The sequence below is a fragment of the Camelus ferus genome, chromosome 7 (assembly GCF_009834535.1).
Source record: "Camelus ferus isolate YT-003-E chromosome 7, BCGSAC_Cfer_1.0, whole genome shotgun sequence".
NCBI lineage: Eukaryota > Metazoa > Chordata > Mammalia > Artiodactyla > Camelidae > Camelus > Camelus ferus.
This window is the reverse complement of record NC_045702.1, coordinates 69,779,966-69,801,662: the sequence shown is the minus strand read 5'-3', so window position 1 is coordinate 69,801,662 and position 21,697 is coordinate 69,779,966. Positions and strand designations below refer to the sequence as shown.

At 36.0% G+C, this 21,697-nt stretch overlaps 1 protein-coding gene across 1 annotated transcript in view; it reads right to left on the bottom strand.

Moving 5' to 3' along the window:
• PCLO (piccolo presynaptic cytomatrix protein) overlaps positions 1-21,697 on the bottom strand; it is a 310,882-nt gene that overhangs the window by 36,955 nt on the left and 252,230 nt on the right. The window contains 5 exon segments of the mRNA XM_032484107.1: positions 10,013-10,207; positions 11,800-11,980; positions 13,527-13,598; positions 14,531-14,624; positions 21,251-21,277. Coding sequence (XP_032339998.1) covers positions 10,013-10,207; positions 11,800-11,980; positions 13,527-13,598; positions 14,531-14,624; positions 21,251-21,277 — 569 coding nt within the window.

Genomic DNA, 21,697 nt, shown 5'->3' with positions numbered 1-21,697 from the left:
ACTTTGGTGAATTTTTCTACTTTCTCTCCTTTACCTTTCACTCTTTTTTATTTATCTACCTATCTGTTATTATTACTGTTTTTTGTTGTTATTTTTACTAAAGAAATTTTGCAGTTTTATCTCATTTGTTGATTTGATTTGAATGTAGACCTGAAAATGTAAGACTTTAATTTCCACTTTTACAAGCATTATTGGTAGGTTTTCCTTTGAATTATGACCAGTAACATTTTTATGTTTTCTACTACCATCCAGGGTATTAATTTAAAAGATGTTGCTTCTTACAAGGATTTTAGAAATTTAATATATTTATTCCTGAATTTACTTCAGGATATTCATTATCCAATTTGGAAGAATTTAAAAGAAACATGACACTAGAAAAATGGTATAGATAGCTTCAATACATCTATTTGTAGGAGTGTTGACACATCCCCAAATTACAAGTTTTCACAAATAAAAGTACTGAAAACAGGCAACTCTGATTTCAGCATCAGTCATTTGTAAACCCTTGGGTGGGGGCAGTGGAAGGAAGATGTCACTAAAATTTTTGTAAAAGAAAAATTATTGGTGATTATGTTACATCCCTCCCAGGGCCATTGAGGATGAAATTAGCACTAACACTGGGCTTGGCCAATTAGAAAAAATACATATATGTGTGTGTGTGTGTGTATATGCATATATATAAAAAGCAGAAAGTTATAACAAGCCATGAGAAATGGAATATTGTGCTGTCCTTTTTCCTTACAAAAATCAAAATACATCCTTTAAGATATTCCATACTATTCACATAGTAGCTTCTTTCAGAGAGGGAGATGAAAATGTGATGCCTCTGTTTCCTATGTCTCAGGAAGGGCAGTAAAGCCTCTAATCATGTTCATTCAGACTCTTCCACGTTGGGCTTATGACTGATTTTTTCAAGACATTATAAAGATCGATTCAATCTGTTTTTAGCTAATGCATCACTATTTTGCGGGTGTTGCCCATACTCACTAATCATTTACTCTCCTGCTTTACAACAAACACTGAGTATTATGTTTCCTATCATTCAAACGTAGTCAATGGTCATAAAGTAAAGAGGAGTTTGGACAATTATTTTACAAGCATATATCCAGTCTCATGGAATCTAACTTCTCTAGTTAATTTCACTTATAGATCTACCTTCTCCAAATACCTCTTTCTTACATACTTTCTCTCCTCCTGTAGTTGGTTATATTCCAGTGGACTGTGACGATTATGAGAGAACAAGACCAGATAAATATAAATAAAAATATAATTAATTCTACTTCCAGATATTTCTAAACATGATGATGTTTGGTTGCATATAAACTTAAGTCAATGACTAATTGCTACTTTCTTTCTCAATTTCAGTTGAAGATAGACAAAAATAAGGCTTTTGTCATTCTGCATAATTCTTCCCACATATTTTAACTGGTTATTCAGTAAATATTACTAGGATGGGAGATTCATGGGGACAGTGGTTTTTGTTTATTGTAGTATCACTAACACTGTGAGGAGTCTCTGGAACATAACAGACATTGAGAAAAAAATAAATGTGTGTATGAATGTGAATAAATAATGAACAACTAATATGGGAAATTCAGATATTTTCTATAAATGATAAATATATATTTCCAGAATTCCCTTTTTAGCTTTAATTATTTAAAAACACACTAAATTATATACTTAAAAATTAAGGAGCAAGGATTAAGTAAGAAGTAAGAAACTTTTCCTCAAATTTGAATCAAAGGGATAATCTTCAGTGTTTCTATTGTTATTTATGCCAACAATTAATTTGCAATATATAGGACCAGTAATATACATAACACAATAGAAGATAAAAGAAACAAATAACTTAGAAACAATTATTTTTCTAATAAATTTTATCATCAAAATAAGAACACAAATAAAATGTACTCTACATCTATAATACTCCCTCTCATGCCACCTGAGTTTAGGAACAACTTGATTAAAGTTGACAGACAACTTACCAGTCAAACTTCAAAAGTAAGTAATGAATATGGACATATAATCATAATTTAATCTAAATCATGCCCAATAAAATATTTAAAATAAGAACATAGAATGAAAAATTGTCACGTATCAATTTTAAATTATAAATTAACATTAAATAAGAAAGGAAAGAAGGAATTCTGAAATATAACATACGAGATATAAGGCATAGAAAATATGATGATTGTATCTTGGAAGAAACTTCTAATTCTCCAATGTCTTTGACTATTGGAAAAATTATGATTGTGCACAGGTTTAGATGAGTGGCTCTTCAACATTTTGGTTTCAAGACCCCTTTTACAGTCTTAAACGTTTCTGAATTCCTCAAAGAATTTTGTTTTATGTGAGTTTTATCTATCAATATTTATAATATTCAAAATTAAGAAAAATTTAACATAAACAATGGACAAATGCATATTCCATAAACCATCAAAGCAATGATGTCATACCACCTCATGGCAACCCAGGAAATGTCCACTGCACTTTTACATAATAAAAGTGAAAATGCAAATAACATCTTACTATTCTTGAGAATTTTTCGACCTTGTAGAGCCCTGAAAGGGTCTCGGAGACCCTCAGGGATCAATGGACACACTGAGAATTACTGGCCTAGAGCTACAGTAACACAAATGAAGGATGAACTGTGAAGATGAGGAAAAAACAATTAGCACTATTTTTTTTGACACTCATCATAAACCAGTATATACATGACAATCATTGTATGGTGCCTTTTATTTTTAAATTTTATTGTATTATTAATACTTTTTTAACGGAGGTGCTGGGATTGAACCCAGGACTTCTTGCATGCTAAGCATGCACTTCACCACTGAGCAGCTACTCCCTCCCCCTTATTTTATTTTTTATATTAAAGATAAAATCAAGTTGTTCTAATGCCTTACTTGAAAAGATTTACTATTATTGAAATCATCATTCTTTCAATTTCACTAAGCTTCTTCGGAACGTGTTTCACCCAGAACGTCACAATTCCTCTAGAAGTATAAGATTTGAGCCAAATAATACATGTATCATAAAAACTTGCTTGTCTGTTCTATTTTTGCTTTAAATCAAACCACTTTATGTCACACAGAAACTCAGAGTAAATAATGAAATTTGGCAGGCATAAAATAATGCAAATTCTTCCAAAAATGGGGTTTTTCTACATAAAGTCTTTTCAGTTTTCTTGTATGTTAATAGTTGGACTGAGCCAAAAGAGTTATTTACTTTAAGAAATATCAACAGCAATGAGACTACTTTACAACAAACTGAAACTAAGAATACATAGAAAGAAATTTGAATTGTAAAAAGTACATTTTCTATCTCTTTCTCTATAGATTCCAACCTCATTTGACATAAACAGTCAGATAAAAATAAAGGAAGACCTAGAGAACTTAAAATGGTGTGGTTTTGAGCTTGAAATGTCTTAATGAGGAAAAGTAGACGTTACTTCTGAATTCTTTTAAGAATAAACAGAGCAGAAATTTTATTCCATTGTCTTTCTTATGTTTAAAATAGGGACCTATCCTCCTGACTTTCATCAAGCATCTTTTTCTGAAAAATTTATCTGTTCTTGTTTGATGTGTAATATTAATATTTTGATTAGTTTCTGTTCAAATTATCGTTAAATTTTATCTTTCAGTATTTTAAAACATATTGAGGTTATAAATTCTATCTACATTATTCCTATTTCTGCATCTAAAAAACTCAATGCTCCAATCAATATATTTCTGACATAATATGTTTTCATTTAAAATCCAAAAGTGTTTTTTGGCACCTCAATGATTAAAACATGTATTTATACATTCAACAAAGTAATGAAATTTAAAAAAGGCTATTTTTCGGAGTCTGGCTCATTACACATAAAGATTCCTTTCACTTCATCCTCCTTTCCCCCCAAAGATTATCTTACATAACAGCGAATGGGTGAAATAGCATGATTTTACATAATATAATACATTTGGGTGGAAGTGGGAAAAAACCAAGTAATTCATGGGTAGAGATCTGGACTTAGGCCACACTGGGAAGTAGCCAGACAGTGCCTTTGGCTTCCCTCCCCCTCTCCTTGGGGAGCATTTCCCCTGGTTCCGTGGCCCCTTCCACCCAGGTGACAACTCCCCAGCCCCCAGCTCAGACTGTGCCCTCCGCCCTGGGTCCTGCACCACGTCCCTTCTCATGTGTCCTTCCTCCATCGGCATTTACTTGCCTGTCTCATTTCCTCAGGGACCTGCTCTCTGCTGGGAATTTGATAAATCAACTTTTTGAAAATAAATTTGCTCAAACCCAAAGTAAAATGACTTACATTTAAAAAAGGAAGTTTACCTTTGTTAAAGTATAGACATGCCCTACATAGCACTTAAGGGATTCTGGCATGTTAAAAATGAGGCCTTTCCCTTCCTGGATCATGGTTTTTTAATTTTTTATTTTGGCGGGGGGAGGGAGGGAGGTAATTAGGTTTATTTATTTAATTTTTTAGAGAAGGTCCTGGGGATTGAACCCAGGACCTCATGCACTCTACCACTTGAGCTATCCCCTCCCCCATCAGGTCATGTATTAATCGTCCCACCCAATTAGACAGGCCCATAGCTACATCATGTGACTAAGGCAGAGCACTACTGAAGCCAAGTCTGATAGGTAGATAGAGCCAGTCTTGCTATTCAGGTCAGATGAAATGAACACACAAGTCCCCAGCACGAACCAGAAATGCCTTACGTGGATGGCTTAGTGCAGACTCAAAAAGAACAAAAGTCCCCGTTGACGGTAGGTCAGTGAACTCCCCTTTGAGAATGAAGGTCCAGAAACAAGAGACAGTGTCCTGCGGTCAGAGCTGTACATTTATGATCTGTGACTCTGCTTATGAAGCAGAGAGATTTCTGGCAATGAATGTTAAATGACTACGGAAACGTCTGAAAATGCATACTCAAACCATTCTAAGAAAATATGGAAACTCTTAAAAAAAAAAAAACTTTAGCAGAATATTTTGATTTTCACAGACAGCAAAGAAAGAAAACCCTTGTCCCCAGAGAAACAGGCATAAATCTTTGAAAACAAAAATCCAATTTGATCCTCTTAGGCTTTTGTTGGATATTCGCTATTTTCGCATCATTAGTTTGTTTTCTTTTTATTTTAAACTATCCCAAAGTCTCATTTGTAAAGTTTTCTTTACAACGAACACACTGAAATGAGGAATGTAAAAGTCTGTTTTTATTAACTTCTTACATATGTTATAGATGACTTCACCTCCAAATGAACTCATTTCTTCTGATTTCTCCTTTACTTCCTTTTTGGACCCTCTCCTTTTCAGAAACAGAGAACGCTAAATTCCTTCTGACCGAAACGGACCATTTATTTCCAGTCAGCAGAGATTAGGACACTGACCAGCTGCTGCCTTTGGAACCAACAATTCTCTCCACGTCCAGTGCCCACCCTGCTTCCCAACCCAGCCACCCACTGCCACTTGCCCAAGAGAGCAGCTGCCACAGAGAGACGGCTGAGTGAGAGTTCACCATGGGAAGATGCATAGGAAACTCTTCTTTGACAGGGGCCGCAAAGGAGCCTTATTGAAACTGGAGTTTCCAGCAGCTGTGGAATTACATGGAATTCCAACTGTGGAAGTAGCTTCAGGCTTTCCCTACAGTTCCAGCCAAAAACAAGGCACCCTCAGTCATAGTTCCTGCACACAACTCAGCCAGTGGTTCACCGTCCCAGCTCACCTCTCCAAAGCTGTCCCTGCAGCTCCTATCCTATTGCCTGGGGTGGAGGGATATTTCTTCCCATCCTGCATTCGTGTTTCTAAACTTAAAACTCACCTAAAATCTTAGCATATAACAAAAATAGCTCAGCAATTTCAAAATGCACTTAAAATGGAATATCTTCAATCAACTAAATTAATTTTTAAGGTTTAAAAAAGACTTCAATTTGTTTTAGCTTTGGTATGGTTTTTTTTAAAAACAACCTATTTTTAAAACTCTCTTCCCTGGTTGGTTTTACCGTCTCCAATGGCCAGGCCTGTATTCAACTAAACCAACTGGCCTGGAAAAAAAGCATTTCCGGGGATTTCTAAATACCAACAGAGGGTTGTTTAGGTATCAGGATGGTCTGGCACAATCTGTCTAATCCTTCCCCTCAGGTTTCCTAGCATGCAACTAAACCCCGGAGGGAGACAAAAAGTTTCCTCTGGCTCACTCCGTAATTCTTGCTTGACCCATATTTTATGCTACTTCAAGCAGAAATCTGCTGAGAGGCTCACACAGGAAAAATATGAAAAGCTCTTTAGGGACAATTTCGTCACTCTTGAGAGAAATGACTACAGACGCACACACAGCTCCTCGGCAGAGCCCGCAGGCTGCCGCACTGGGCTTGTGCAGCGACTGGGGTTTTACTTCCTTGGCTTGTGGCAGCTTAATTATCAGCCTTCGGAAAAGAGGATCAAGTAGGTAAAGTGAGCATAAGTTGCATTTTGCCATCATTTCCAGCAACCTCTCATCATTAATAAGGACCCGCATGTAAATAGCAAAGAAGCAAATGACAATTGTTTTCAGTGAAACCAGGAGAGTTTGATTTCAAAGGAGCCAAGGTACTTAAAAGGCAAAGGCTTAGACTCAGGAAGAAGACATGGGTTATAGTGCAATTCTGACTTCTAGCTGTGTGTTCCTCATCAGCCGTGCTGGCCCTCTGACTCCGACGGCTCACTCAAAACAGAAATAAGAATATCTGCAACCAATCCTTCATTCACTGGGTGTGATCGAATGAGAAAATGGGTCACGGACATTTTGCACAATGTGAAGAACTATTCTAAACGGATGAGAATATCCATTCGAGCGTCATTCAAAGAAAGGGAACTGAAAACGTTTCGCTGCAAATTTTAAGACCCACATCGAGAAAAAATTCAGACAAAATAGCATAGAGTAATACTTAAATCATGAAAATTAAAAGTAGAGTGAAATAGGGAAGCATTTGAATACTGTGACACTTATAATTATAGAATATTTGAAGTAAGAAAATGAGTAACATTAAGAAATCAACTGAACTTATTTGATGGGAGAAAAGGTGAGAGGCGGAATTTTAAGTACTCTTGGAAAGTACTCCTGGGGCTAACTAGAAAAGGGAAATTGTGCTTTGCTGATAGTCTGTAAACTGGGCTGAGTAAATGCATAATCAGAATTATCCTAATATTTAAGCTAATTGTTTCCTTAATTGCCTACGAATTCAAGACACATCACAGTGGTTTGCACTCTGTACTGTCACATACATCTTGCATTGCTCCCAAATATCGGATTAGTTGGGACAAGAGCATATTAAATTTTTACATTTTCTGAGAAGAAAGAGGAATGCAATGGGAAAGCACGAGGCTTCACTTTGAGTCTTGTGGAAAGAACAGAATCATAAAGTCAAGTGTTTCAGGACTGGAAGGGACTTACAGGGGCAAACACTGCTATCTTTAGTTTTTTAATCTTTCTTTGGTATAGGTTTCTGAAATTGAAATGAAGATACTTTTATAATCACCCTGGTTTGATCCCTGTCACTGGCAGTGAGTGACCCTCTTTCTTGGGGAAAACATCACAAATGTTGGGGTCAGGTTAGGGACAGATATTAACTTGCTTTCCTTTCTGAACACAGCTATGGAATCAAGTCTAGATGCATGCCCAGAGCCAAGCTCAGAGGATTTGTCTTCCTCTATCCAGGAACCTGAGATCGCGAAGTAGATCAGACGCAGGAGAAAGAAACAGTGGAAGCATTGCCTAGAGTAGCCCAACCCCATTATTTCTTCCCACATTTCTGTAAGCTCTGGCGCTTTCATTTGGTGATAATTTCCCATCTACCTTATGATGTTTCAGACATGAAACTTTGTCCTGCAACCAAACGTTCTATCATTACAGCTCTCACTAGTAATGGAACAGTAACTATATATTCTCTATTGCAAGGGATCAAATGAGAAAGCAAAAACTGACACAATCATTTTAAGCTGCATTATATAACAATGGCTCAGAACCCAGCAGTTTATGAATGAAATAAAGATACTTTATTTATTACACAGGCACTTGGATATTCACATGCCCAACACATCTGATACACTTGACAACTACGGAAACATGAGTGGAAAAGGACTGTTTGTAGGATCAAGAGAGAACTTTCACCATGTAAAGGTGAACAAGTGCATTAACAATTTTTTTCCCCTTTACTTTCCTCTAAGAAGTTCCAAAATCCACTGAATTTTTAAAAAGTTACACTTGAAATAATATTTGACAAAACTGATCTACATTCCAACTGGTATGCTAACTCGAATTGTGAGCAGTTTAAACTTTTATCACAATGCAACATATTGATAGTCATGCTTGAACAGATTAGGTTAGTAGCATGCATTCCATTCTGCAATATGAATACTGTTAATCTATTTCCCAACAAAAGTCAAAAGATTCCCAGTGCATAGAAAAATACAAATCACTGTAGTCAATATATTATGGGACCGATCTTGGGACTTAACACGATGATGATGAAGTCCTGAAATGCCATGCCCACAAAAGCACATTAAAAAGTGGATAAACACATTGCATCAGACAATTGCTAAAAATTAAAAGATGAGGGCTTTAAATTTGGGGGATGTTCTTGCTGTGTGTTTTGAATAGCGCCTTTCTGCTCACCTCCTTCTGGCTTGACTGGTCCATCAGACATCACCTTCCTGAGGGCTAGCTGGCTTTGGTCTTGGTTGCCATTGGCTGGTGGAGGCAGATTATCAGACTGAGTTCTTTGAATGGGGAGGACTCCTGCTATGCTGTGTCTGTGCTGCTTCCTGGCATGATTAGACTGACCGCTTTTATGTGCTGCTGTGGCAGTGTGGGTGAAATGGAAACCCAGAGTATGTATCCTCAGATGGAACCAGCTTGAATGTTAGTCATGCAAACAGAAGTGCTCTTTTGCTCTACGGAAATAACTTGTGTTTTCAAATGCCAAAATGACACTGCATGCACAGCACTAAAGGGGCTTAAAACTGGCTGTTTCTTTGGAAATGACGACTTTGGGAGATGGGGAGAAGATGAATCTGTCTCCGTTGTTTGACTAATTCTTCTTGGCACCTTCATTTTTAAAGTCTCTGTACTTACTAAGTTTTTATATAATGCCATCCATTGAAATTACAGCAGTTAAGATGGGTGAATTGGTACACTTTAACTGGTGTCTTGACTTTCAAAGGATTTCCAGTGGTTAGAAAAAAATAACCCTATAAATTCTCTGGTATCCTATACAAAGTGTGATCCAACAGAATGGACCCACCTATGCTCCTTGATGAGGTTACACTGCCTCATTGCCTATGCGTAGACATATATTAATTAAGACTACATACTTTTTTGTGACTATAAGCAGCATGATTTTCTTCACTAATTTTTTTTTTTCTTCAGAAGACTAGATAGTTTCTCACATGGAAAGCTACATCATTTCAGATGCATAATTCATTAAAGTTTTTAAGCTGGAAACGGCTTTTCCATTTCCCTTAGGTTCTAGAACTTGACTGTTGGTCACATTACTCTTCTGCCTAAAATTCTTCAGCGTTTCTAGAGGCGAGACTCTCATTGCTAATCTTCTCTAAATGCTTATGTGTGTGCTTTTCTTTTTTTGTTTTTTCAGTGTAATGCCTGGAAAATCGGCAGCGACTTGTGCTTATCATTCCCGGATTCGAAAGGATTTTTAAGTACACATAAAGAGGACACACAACATGGCTTTGCCTGCAAACATCACAGACACAGCTACCAAATACTATGAGCCAGGTTGGATGGAGAGTGGAGACAAAGGAGAAACAGCCAGTTTCATTTTGGTCTATGTGAATTGGAAAAAAAAAAAAATCTACATGAGAAAGAGCATATGTATGTATTGATAGTGTTCTTACACAGACAAAAGGACAGGGAACAGAGTGAGCAGGGTATGCCCAAAACAAAGCAAACGGAGAAGGACAGCGGGAAAGAAAGGCAACAGATGAACACTAAGCTGCCATGCTGAGGAATTTATTTGCGTCTTTTACTTGGTTGAAGGCGGAGCTGTTGCACGGCGGCTTCGGCAGCGGCTATGGCAGCCCCCGCGTCTTCCAGGTGGGTCTGAGTGACGCTGGTTTTGCTTTGACTGCGAGATGGTCCATGAGAGCGGAGATGACCTTCAGATGAGGATTTCGAGCTACCGGGGCTACTATGGGATTTCTCAATGGTGGGAACCTGCATGTCTGGTTACAAAAGGGTAAAACACGAGTTAAAGTTGCTCCGGCATTCCTCCTGTCAAGCTTGGTCTCACATAATTTGAAACTGTCTTAGATTTATGTTAATTCGATGTTAATTCGGTTTCTTTTTTGGCTCCTTGATGCAACTGCCCGCCATACAGCAATGTGGTGAAACATTTGGGAGACAATTTTGGGGAGGAAAGGCAAGAAGATGATAATCTTGAGAAGAGATGTCTGAGAAGAGGAATACACTTGGAGTATCCGCATGTAAATGAATGTATCAACTTACAGTTTCACCAGGCAACTCTGCTAATTCTAGTACGGACCAGGCAAGAAACAGGAGGTGGACACTGCCGCGGAGGAGTTTTAATTAAAAATGGAGTGAATTCCTGGAGGAAGGGGTATGAGTCATTAGGATATATGCAAGTGGAGACTGCATTATCATCATCTCAGGTGATTTTAGAGAATGTATATGTAGATCACACATTTACTATAGTAGTCATAGAGACAGAGGTTTTTATACCAAGGATGTTCCAGAATGTAAATCAGGGTAGAGTTGATCTGGCTCAGGGGAATCCATAAATGATCTGTAAAACTCATAACTAATCTAGAGCACTTATTGTAGTCAGCAGTTTATCCTATCAACTCAGTGGCCTCCTGGACACGACCTCAGTTGTCCATCTCCTAGAAGACTTGCGTTTCCGATCCAAACTGCAAAGAACCACTTCTAATCTGATGTACTTCCCGAAAAGAGGTGAACAGGAAGTGATGCTCAGGCCCAATATAAAAATTTATATTTAATACTTGTGAATAGTTTAGCATATCCTGGAAAGATACTACATAGTTATCTTGTGGAGGCAGTAACTCGGTTTATGAGGAAGATTGTAGGGTAACTGGTTAATGAATCTCCCAAAGGAAAAGCTTATTTCCATGGAAATGGGGTGCATCTTGCCAAACACAATGAATGATATCGCAATTTAAAAAATAATAGTTAAAAAAAATTAGAATTAGTTTGAATCCAACATTTAGGAAAGGTTTAAATTTCAGCATACCAACTGTGTTGATGACAGGAGGAGGATGTTTTTGATATAAATAAAAAGCAGAACACAAAACTGTCCATATATTACATACATAATTTATGAGTAAGAATATATCAGTGAAAAATAGGGATTTAAACATTAGAAGAAATATGCATATGTGGTAATGACGATTATGTCTAGTCAATGAATTTCTGAAGACTTATGTTTTCTTTACGAAATATGAAATACCCAATGCATTTTATAAAATCGTAATATCATGGATTTTGAGAACTGAAAAAGACCCAATAGCTCATATAACCCAACTTCCTCCACTTTATAGACTGAAAAATAGAGCCAGAGAGGTGAAGATCACAGTCATCAACCTAATTATGGGCTGATCTGAGACTGAAGCCCACTCCTCCTGATTCCATACCCATTATTCCTTGCATGATACCATATTCAGTATTTCCTAACAGAATCCAACCTTTCAAAAGGTATTAAATACACAGGCATTCATACTCAAGAAGATACTGGGTGAGCAAACAGACACAAGCTTTTTCTACGTGAAATATCTCCTACCCTTGGATGGGTCAGGGAAGATACCATGGCTCCTGCTTTTGATGACAGATGGCTTCGGGGACTGCTGGCTGCTTTGACTGGAATGGGACTTGCCATGATCAATGCTTTCAGTCTGTTCTTTGAGAGGATACCACCTAGGAGTGTTATCGAGGTGAGATGTGCTAGATAAATCAATCAATACCTGAAAAAAAAAAAGTACAGTGAGTCAATGAAATTTATGGACTAAGCTATAATTCATTCAGAACTTTTCTCTGTGATCTGAAATTTACACAGGGACGTTAAGTCAAAGGATACAGTATAAGCTTCAGGATGGTAAGGCTGTCTTCCTCATTTTTCTTCAGTCATGATATTGGGAACAACATCTTGTGCATACTAGATGCTTTATAAACATTTGGTTAAAATGAACTTTATAATATCTTTGACTATTAATTAATTAGTTGGAGATGATACAAAAAGTTTAGAGTTTGTTTTATGAAATAAAGCTTTCTTTTGCTGAATGGACATATTCTACTGCTAAACTTGGCTAGCATTTTTTAAAAGATGATTTTAGTTACAAACGGGACAAAATGAAAAAGGAAACAGCTAATTTGAAATTACTAACTTATTCTCTTTATTTTAAAACATACTTTAGTTCACATTTGAAACAGGGATACGACCAACAATTCACGGCAAGAAAGCACTGTGTCATAGTTTAGTTGGTAGCATTTTCTCTTTCTTAGTGGTACAAAATAATGATGCATTTTACGGTAGTTGACATCTTTGATCAGTATAAAAAAATGAAATACAGCTCAGTGGATATATGCTTGAGGTTCACATAAACAAGAAATTGTAAGGACTTCAATAAGTCAGCTTTTTCAAAGAAACAGGACATGAAGTCAGATACAACAGCGCATCGTGGAGTAGTCCTGTCTAAGACCAAGGTTAGTTCGAGTGGCTGTACCACACGGAGCCTGCAAGTGAAGCTCAAATGATCTAGTTTTGATGGTAAAGAGGTACCAAGTGTAGGAACCAAGTAAGGCCTCATGTCACCTAGACTACACAGCTGTTTCCTATTGTCTCCATCAAAAGGAGATCATATTTTCTAGATGTTATATATTTTCGGAGAGGATTTACTTTTTTTTTTTTTTAACATTAATTAACAGTTTCTGTTCTAAGCAAAGATCACTAAATGAAATATGTATTTTTGGAATATGATAGATGAAGGAAAAAAATCACAGGATCTGAGCATCCTGCCTGATTCCCTAATTAGATTACATTCCTTATGAGTTTATAAAAAATGTTCTTACTGTTTTCCCTTGTTTCTAGTTTTGCTTCTTAAAATATTTGGGGATATTTTGTGGGATACTTAGATGAAATGAGAATCTAAAACGTCACATCACATCATTCATACATGCAGTGAGGAAATTTGAAAATGTACTTGAAAAAATATAGCTTATTTTATAATAAATTTACCTGTAACTTTTAACATAATAATTTGGATTCAGGACATGATTATATAACTTTTTATCAAAACAATTAATATTTCATTCTGCTAAATAACTATAAAGTACCTCAAGTGGTAAAGTGAGAACTACTTCTTGAGTTGCTGTTCATCTATTCAAAGAGTCAATCCAAAAGGATTTTATCCAGAAATAGTTATCTTATAAACTTAAGAAATATGCTTTGCATCGAGCTTTAATTGGTGGTTTGCAATGAAGCAAATAAAGAAAATGAAATCATAGGCTCACCTCACCAAGAAAGTCATTGGAAGAGTATCTGTCATAATCCCAGACTGTCACCTCCAGTGTTTTCTTCTTGAGCTAGAGTTCAAATCAAAATGTCATTAACCATTGCTTGCAAAAATGTCTAGGTTATTTAGATAAAATATTTGGATTATAGTTTTTCTGTTTCAGTAAATGGCCAAAAAACATCAGTAGCATCGTTTTATTTCAGCAGGTGAATTTAACTTATTTTAAATCCAAGAACCCAGAATACAATTGATATTCAGCTTCAACTTCATAGTCAAACCAGAACTCTTCCAGAGGGCAAATGAGAAACCTCATTTTGAAAGACGGTTCATTTGTAAATTGTTTTTAAGGATCTCTTCTTTCTATTTGTATTCTTTTCTCTCTGAATTCAAGCTTATAAACTATCAGTTATTTTCTGTTATTCATGCAAAGTTATGACATGAAGATTTTCAGAAACCCAAGGATGCAGTTTTGCCTGGAGTCACTTACTCGTGGTGATAATCTTTTAGGCCAGTCATCGCCATGCTTTCTTCTGTATAATTTGGTTGCACAATACTGGATTCGTAGGAAGCCTCAATTTAGAGAAGAGAGGATTCCTAAAAGGTTGCCTGGCGGGATAACCCCTTCCAGTGCATTTGAATCTTTTTTCTTTGTATTGTTTATGAAAGTCACAGTATAGCCAGTTTGAAAATACTTTCCCTCAGGGTATGATGAACATAGTCCAGTCTATTGAAACAATTAATTTTGAAATAATCTATGGAAAATGTTCCACTAGTTTTATTTCATTTATTTACTTGGTTTATTTTTTAGACATTTTGTCAAAATGTGCACATTTCCTTTCACCATATCTTTGAACTACACCCAGTTCCTTTTACTGGCTACCTTTCTTGCAAAGACTTAATTTTTTTTTTGTTTGTATGGCAAAATGGACATGGATCACAATCTTCCAATAATATTGTCATCACTGTCCTAAATCTGTCACATAGAAAACAATCATTGCATACCTGTTCCGTGGAGATACTTTTATAAATAACTGTTTGATTCCACTCAGGATTAAGACTTTTCTGAACATATTTAGTCCTTCTCTTGTACTCAGCACTGAATTAGAAGAAAAGAAAGAGTTACCTTGATTATTCACCTTAACTGATGACTTCATGGTCAACATGAAGGGCACGCAGACTTGTAAAGATACTTTGTTTTGAATCATTGTGTAAAATCATCTCATCATCCTCATGTCTTAAAACTTATTTTAAGTTGAATGCACGATGACAATTTAAAAATATCTTGGATGCCTTTAGTTTTACTTGCCCTAAGGTATTTTTTTTTCAAAGACAAGCTTTTCGGTGTTTTAACCACAATACAATTTTAGAAAACTTACTCTCTCCTGAATGTGTGAGATAATTACATGAACTATATAGTAATGCCAATATCTTCTTGTCTCATAAATAATAATTTCGTGTTTAACCTTCCAGTAGTTCTGTAACTAATCATGCCAGCAAAGGCAAATAGTCCTTCACTTTTTTGTAAAAATTGTAATAACTATATTGACTAAGGAAAGGGATGAAAAATGGCTGTTGCTATAGCTGAGATTCCACGAACATTTGTTACCTTACATTTATAGTATATTCTGACACTCTTAGTTAATCTAGTTATGATACAGTCTTAATTATATATAAATTATTGGTTTATGTCAATAGCTTATATTAAAAATGATGAACCAAAAATCAAAACTTTCCCTCTTTCCTTACAACTTGGGGCATTTGAATTTATCCTTGACTTTTCCATCCCCTCCCTGACTACAAGTTACAAGCTTATATCCTACATATTAAAGCATAAATTATTTTCAAAATAATGATTCTTATTCTAATTAAGTCTGACAAAACATCTCTAGCTGGCACCAACCAGCTGGTGGGGTTGGAATTATTGTTATCTACTACTAGCCAGTGGTGTTCACACAGACAAGGACTTTCTCTAACCATCACTGGCTTTTTCTGAATTTTCTGCTTGGAAAACCAACCTACTTGTCTGGGGTCTTTCCATGAGCTTGGACTTCAAAATTTGCCTTTCCCTTAAGGAAGTGGATTCTGATCCTGGATCTGTGGTTTTATTCCCCGCTATGGGCACACTAACTCTTGCTCCGTTCCTGGGTCTCAAGCACGGCCAAGTCCTGCAGTACCTACTGTTCCCCCGACACTGACCTACTTACTCATTCCAGGTGAAACTATTGAGAATCAAGCTCCAGTTCACCACTCACTTTTACAGATGGATCTACAGACAACTATTTTCCTTCTCCTTCTGGCTTTATTCTCTTTCTTATCAGTCATATACAAGGACAGTAATTTCCAACATTGATTGCATGTTAGGACCACTTTGGGATCTGAGTTCAAGGGTGGGAGGTGGGACAGCAGCACAGCTCCCACATCTCCCTGCCCTTCACCCCCAAGGAGAGGCTTATTTAATAGGTCTGGGGTGAGGTTTGGGCATCAGAATTTTTAATGACCTGGGTAAATCTAATGTGTTCCCAAGATTGAGAACCACTGAGCTTGGGTCTCCTAAGACCTCACATTTCAGCCACTGTGAACTGAATCCACTTTAAGAAATGAAGCAGCACTGTTCTCATTTCTAACCAACCTACTCGAATGTGCACAAATAAGAGCAGGATTTGACAATTTTGTCATTCAGGATAAGGTGTGAATAATTCTGGGGAAATGTATAGGCACTGATTCAAAGAAACAGGAACTTTCATAGACTGTGGACAGAAAGTATACACTTCTACATAGTCTACTAAATACAGTAAAATCTGTCTATGTCTAACAAGCACCCAGAAAATTCCACTTCCACTTATGCTACTTCAGCTCTAGAGAGATTCTCCACATGTACATAAGGAATTTGTTCAAGAACATTCACTGCAACATTGTTCCTAGTAGTATGTTAATAAGAAATAGATATAATATATTCACTCAATGAAATGTAAGCAGTAGTTAAAATGAGTGAAACATACCTTCATATATCAAAATAAATATCAAAAAATCTTGGAAAGGAATATATGTATGTATGTGTAAGACTGAAACATTATGCTGTACGCCAGAAACTGACACAACATTGTAAACTGACAAGACTTCAATAAAAAAAAATCTTGAAGCAAATAATTTGCAGAAGTAAAACTACAGTAAGTTATTATGATATAAAGTTAAAATCACACGAAATAATACTGTAATTTATTTATGCCTACATGTATCTATGTATGACAAACATATTAATGTCATAAGACAGCGTGGGAATTCTAGATGTGAAACTCTATTTATTGGTTATCTCAGGTGGACAGGGGAATGGTTTCAGAGGGCTTCAGGGTACCTGTAATATATTTTTTATTAAAAAAAATCTGAAGCCAATATAGCAACATGTTAAGAGTTGATAAAATTGCACAGCAAGAACATGAGTATTTGTTACACAGTATGTTCTAAAATTTTCAGTAAGTTTGAAATATTTTATTAACAAAAATTCAAAACTATTTTGGCAAATTATGTCACTTTATATTTTTATGCTTTTGATTTTTTATTAGTGACAATAAAAGAAGAATGAATGTGACTGCTTTTACGTTAATAGCAAACTTTGGTTGCTAATTTAGAATTCATGGCTATTCCTATAGTAGGTATACTAAGAAAAAAAGACATTGTAATTATGAGTTTGAAAGTTTCTATTTGTTTTTGACTTAGTTATCAAGGTGGTGAGATCATGGGCAAAAAACATACTAGGGACAGATTCATAATACAGATAACAGTGGTAAAATTATTTTTTTCAAATTCTGAAAAATTCAATGCATAAACATTTTAAAATAAGATTGAAGATGGAAATTAATGTCAAACACAAACTCATGTACTTTTACTAAAACTCTAGATATATCTATACATTAAATAGCCTGAACTATTGAAATGTCTTCAGAAGGATGTGTCAGTCACCATTTTTCCTTAATTTATAAATATTGACATTTGTTATAATTTTCACATGCATATTTTAGTTATTTTTTCATACATACTTAGCAAAATTACTGAATGCCAACTCTGAACCAGGAATTATGCTCTATCAAAATGTACAAATACAAAACTCTTAGTTGTATTGACATTCCATTATATATCTCGAGTCTTGCATGGGAAGCACTTTGTAAAGTAAGCACATTAAAAAAAAAATACCAGCTAACATTTATTAAATGATTACTTTTTCCTAGGCAGAGTTCTAAGTGCTTTTCACATGTTAAATATTTAATCCTCACAGCAACTCTATGAGACAGGTATTATTTGTTATTCTATTTTATAGTTGACAAAACCTGAAGCTCAGAGGAATTTAGGCATGTTGGCAAGGTTGCATAGTTATTAATTCATAGAACTGGGTTTCAAATTCAGGGAAACTGACTCCTTGCTCTTAAACATGTGTGACATGAACTCAGCTGATTAGGTACATCGTAAAATGTGACAAATCTATCAATTAATTACAGGCTTCGTTAGCTCAAGTGTCTAGTTTGTCTTCTCTACAATCTAAAGTTGTATGCCTCAATTCAAGATATATAATATAAATTATTTACACTGTGTGTATATATATATATACACACATCATCAAAAAAATTAGGACAACTGTAGAGTTGCTTAGGTAAATACTGAATGGTACATCCTAAGACAGTGTTGAGGAACAACTAAGGATACTTATTATAAATAATTACTTTTGCCCGGAGACACTCAGATATAAACCAAATTAGTTGGGAAAACTTTAAACGGTCACTTTACTAGAGTATCTTAATGTTACTAATAAGTTTGATTCTCCAACTCTCTCAAGATTCAATCTTTGTCTCTCTTGCCTTTAGGGTTAACGAAAGTAAACACATCTTACTCCTGACCCTGCCCCCACCAGCCCTGGTTGACCTATGGAAATGCCAGTGAAATCCTCTGCAATCTTTTCACAACTGAATTTTCTGACATGAAGTGATGGCCACACCAAGCTATTCTTTCAGTAACCCTTGTTTTGTAGCTATCATGCATGTACTGACCATCTTGGGCACGATCCCAGCGGGAGGGGTTCCCACTTTACAGAACTGAAAACTCCACAGTTTTCACTGCCACATCAAAATCTGTGGCTTTACAAGTTGAAGATGGCCAAGTAAGTAGCGGGATTTTTGAATTTGAGCAGAAATTCAGGTTGAGAAACAAACAGAGCTCAGTTTCCTTCTTTTCCTTGTCTGGTAAACACACTACAATCCACCATGGGAAGACTACAGCAGTGATATTATTTTAGGGCAATTAAGCCATATCTAATAATCAGAGAATTTTTTAAGTAGGGGAAAACAAAAAAGCCAATTAATCAAGAAGGGACATGAGGTTTACCAAAAATCTAAACTTTTATTTCCTTCAAGTTTTGACTAATTTCTTTTTTTTTTTTTTTATTATTGGACAGTCATTTTCTCATAAGTACATACGATTTTAAGGCTGGCAGAAAAAGATACTTACAACTCATTCTATTCTCAACCAGAAAAAGAACAATTCTCTGAGTTTCTCTTTAATTAAAAAAGATTGAGAAAGAAGATAGAATGTGATGGCTTCTTTGTATTTAAATTTCACAGAATGATCTAAAATATTAAAGATCTTCATTTCTTTTGTTTGGTTTGTCTTTATTGGAAAAGACCATATTTTTTATTGAAAAAATATATAATGAGTGCTCTCTCTCTCTATATATATTTATTTTTTCAAAACTACTCCTCTGAGGATGTTTCCCTTAATTTAGAAAGAAGCACACAGCACACCCCACTTTACAAGCTCAGTTTCTCAGTGTGCAGTACTGCATGTATGGCTTGTCACTTCATTATCTTCTGTGCTCCCTGAGGTCGGAGACTAAGGCTGTGTTGTCATTTCTAACCCCAGAACCTAGCAGTGACTGGAGCCATCTGTGCAAATGTTTATCGGATGGATTTTTAAAACATGATTATACTTGTTTTTTCCCTTTAACATCTATTGAAATAGAGTAAGTTTTGGTCTTCAAATTGTAAATACATACAACACCTGTACCTGTTTTACATTCTTTCCAGAGGAAATAGTTTGATAGGATAACAAGGGCATTTGGAGAAAGTCCAGCCAGGATTTGGGCTTCCAGATACCAAGATGGCTAAAGGCAGCTTCAATCATAGTGAAATCTAATTAGTGGGGAAAAAAAAATATCTGCACGTTGTCCAAGAGTATAATGAGAGTAAGTCAGAATGAGATCCTTCAGATGTGCTCATTTCCATTTCTTAATTATCCAGGGACAAACTTGGAGTTCATGGACTTTCCAGGCCATTTCCTTGTCTCCCTTCCACCTCATCTTGGCTGACATGTGGGCTGTCAGAGCTTTGAGTATCTCGATCAAAAGGTGGGAAGGGGAAATGAAAGGAGACAAGAAAACTGGACCAGTGAAATTCTTATTAGTGAACAGGACATTTATTTATTTATTTAGTTTTAAGAATGAAGGATGTATTTTATTTATTACTGAGGAAAAGAAAGTTGATTTTCCATATAATGTTGCTACATAATTTGGTGTAATTTAGTAGCCCGGGCATTCCGTATCTCTTTTTTGTGGAGGTAGCCAGCCACTGGCTACATGAAGTCTATTATACACATTTCTAGCAGTAACAGCAAGTGCCATTTATTGAGAGCTTATTACTTGCCAGACATCATGCTTATTTTTGGTGGAGTCCCCGTTGTTTCGCAGAAACCCTGCACGGGAGGCTATTATTATTATCCTCACGTAGCAGAAGAGGAAACAGCTTTAGAGAAACCTCACGATCTAAGTGACAAGGCTGAAATTCAAGCCCAAGTTCTTAAGAACTTCACTCCTTGGCGGCCTCAGCCTAGCCTAACTCACACTGCCAGTACCTCATCAGTACAACTCCTCCTCACATCAACAGTTCTCGAGATGATGAAAGTGACTTCTAGACGAAAGATACGATGAGACAGTGACTTCGAGATCTTCTACGTTGTAATCCAACACACCCCAGATGATTTCAACCATTGTTTACATTGACAAACCATGTTCTCTTCTAAGTTAAATATAGGCAATCATTGTCATTCTGATAATGTCCCCCCTAGTTTCTCTGGATAAAAGAGGAAGGTTCTGAATAAAGTGATTGATAATGTCTGTTCTAAAATGTCACTATCTTTTTGAAACAAAACTCATTTCGCCTGTCAGTTTGAGAGGTCTGGATGGTGTCCTGAGATGAGAGAGCCGGTCATAACAAACGACCTTTCTCAGTATCAAATTTTACTGGTTGCCATCATGTGGCTGCAAGGAAACAAAATGTTTCTGGGTACCAGAATGATTATAAGTGACTAATTCTATTCTTTGAAATATTTAAATATGTATGTCTTTAAAAACCAGATACTGCCTCTTTTGGGCAACAGCTTGTCAGGTTTAGTAAAGATGCTGAATTATAGTGTCATAGACAAAAACAAATCCTGTACATTTAATATTCTGGGTGGTATTAAAATTCTCATCACCCTATTGCTATAGATGGTACAAGACTCACCTCCCCAACTAAATAACACATTTCAGAACAACCTATTGTTATCCTAATTCCGTATATACCAATAGGCAGAAAAATAAACATTACACCTCATGCTGAACTGCAGTGGAATATATACAAAAAGGAAAAAAATAGAACTCGAGACATTTAGCAAAGCGTGACACCGAAAGAGAACCAACTCTACCTTGCGTTCTGGACAACCATGACTTGACTGCATTGATTCCAAGAGCAAGAGTGAAGGACACAGCGGGAGAGTAGGAAAGACAGGAAGAAAAAAGTTAGGAACAGAAATGAGGAAAAAATGTGAAAATAACAATTAGAAGAGCAATACCATAATATATTAACAACATGAAGCAGAAAATAATCTTAGAGCTAAAGTGAAAATAATACCTCACAAGTGTAATAAATTGCAAAGCCTTGGCCCCTATAATAATTAAGAGCAATTTAACAAAAGGGCTAAGATTGAGTAGAAGTAGTACATTAGCTGCTTTTTAACCAAATCCTCCCCAGAAGGCGTGTGTTGTTTGACAGATTGCATAGGGATAGCTTTAGGTGGGAAATTCACTCTTCATTTCACCATAGTTCCCACCTTCACTGTTACCTGTCCCAGAATGGACTGAAATATTCATAC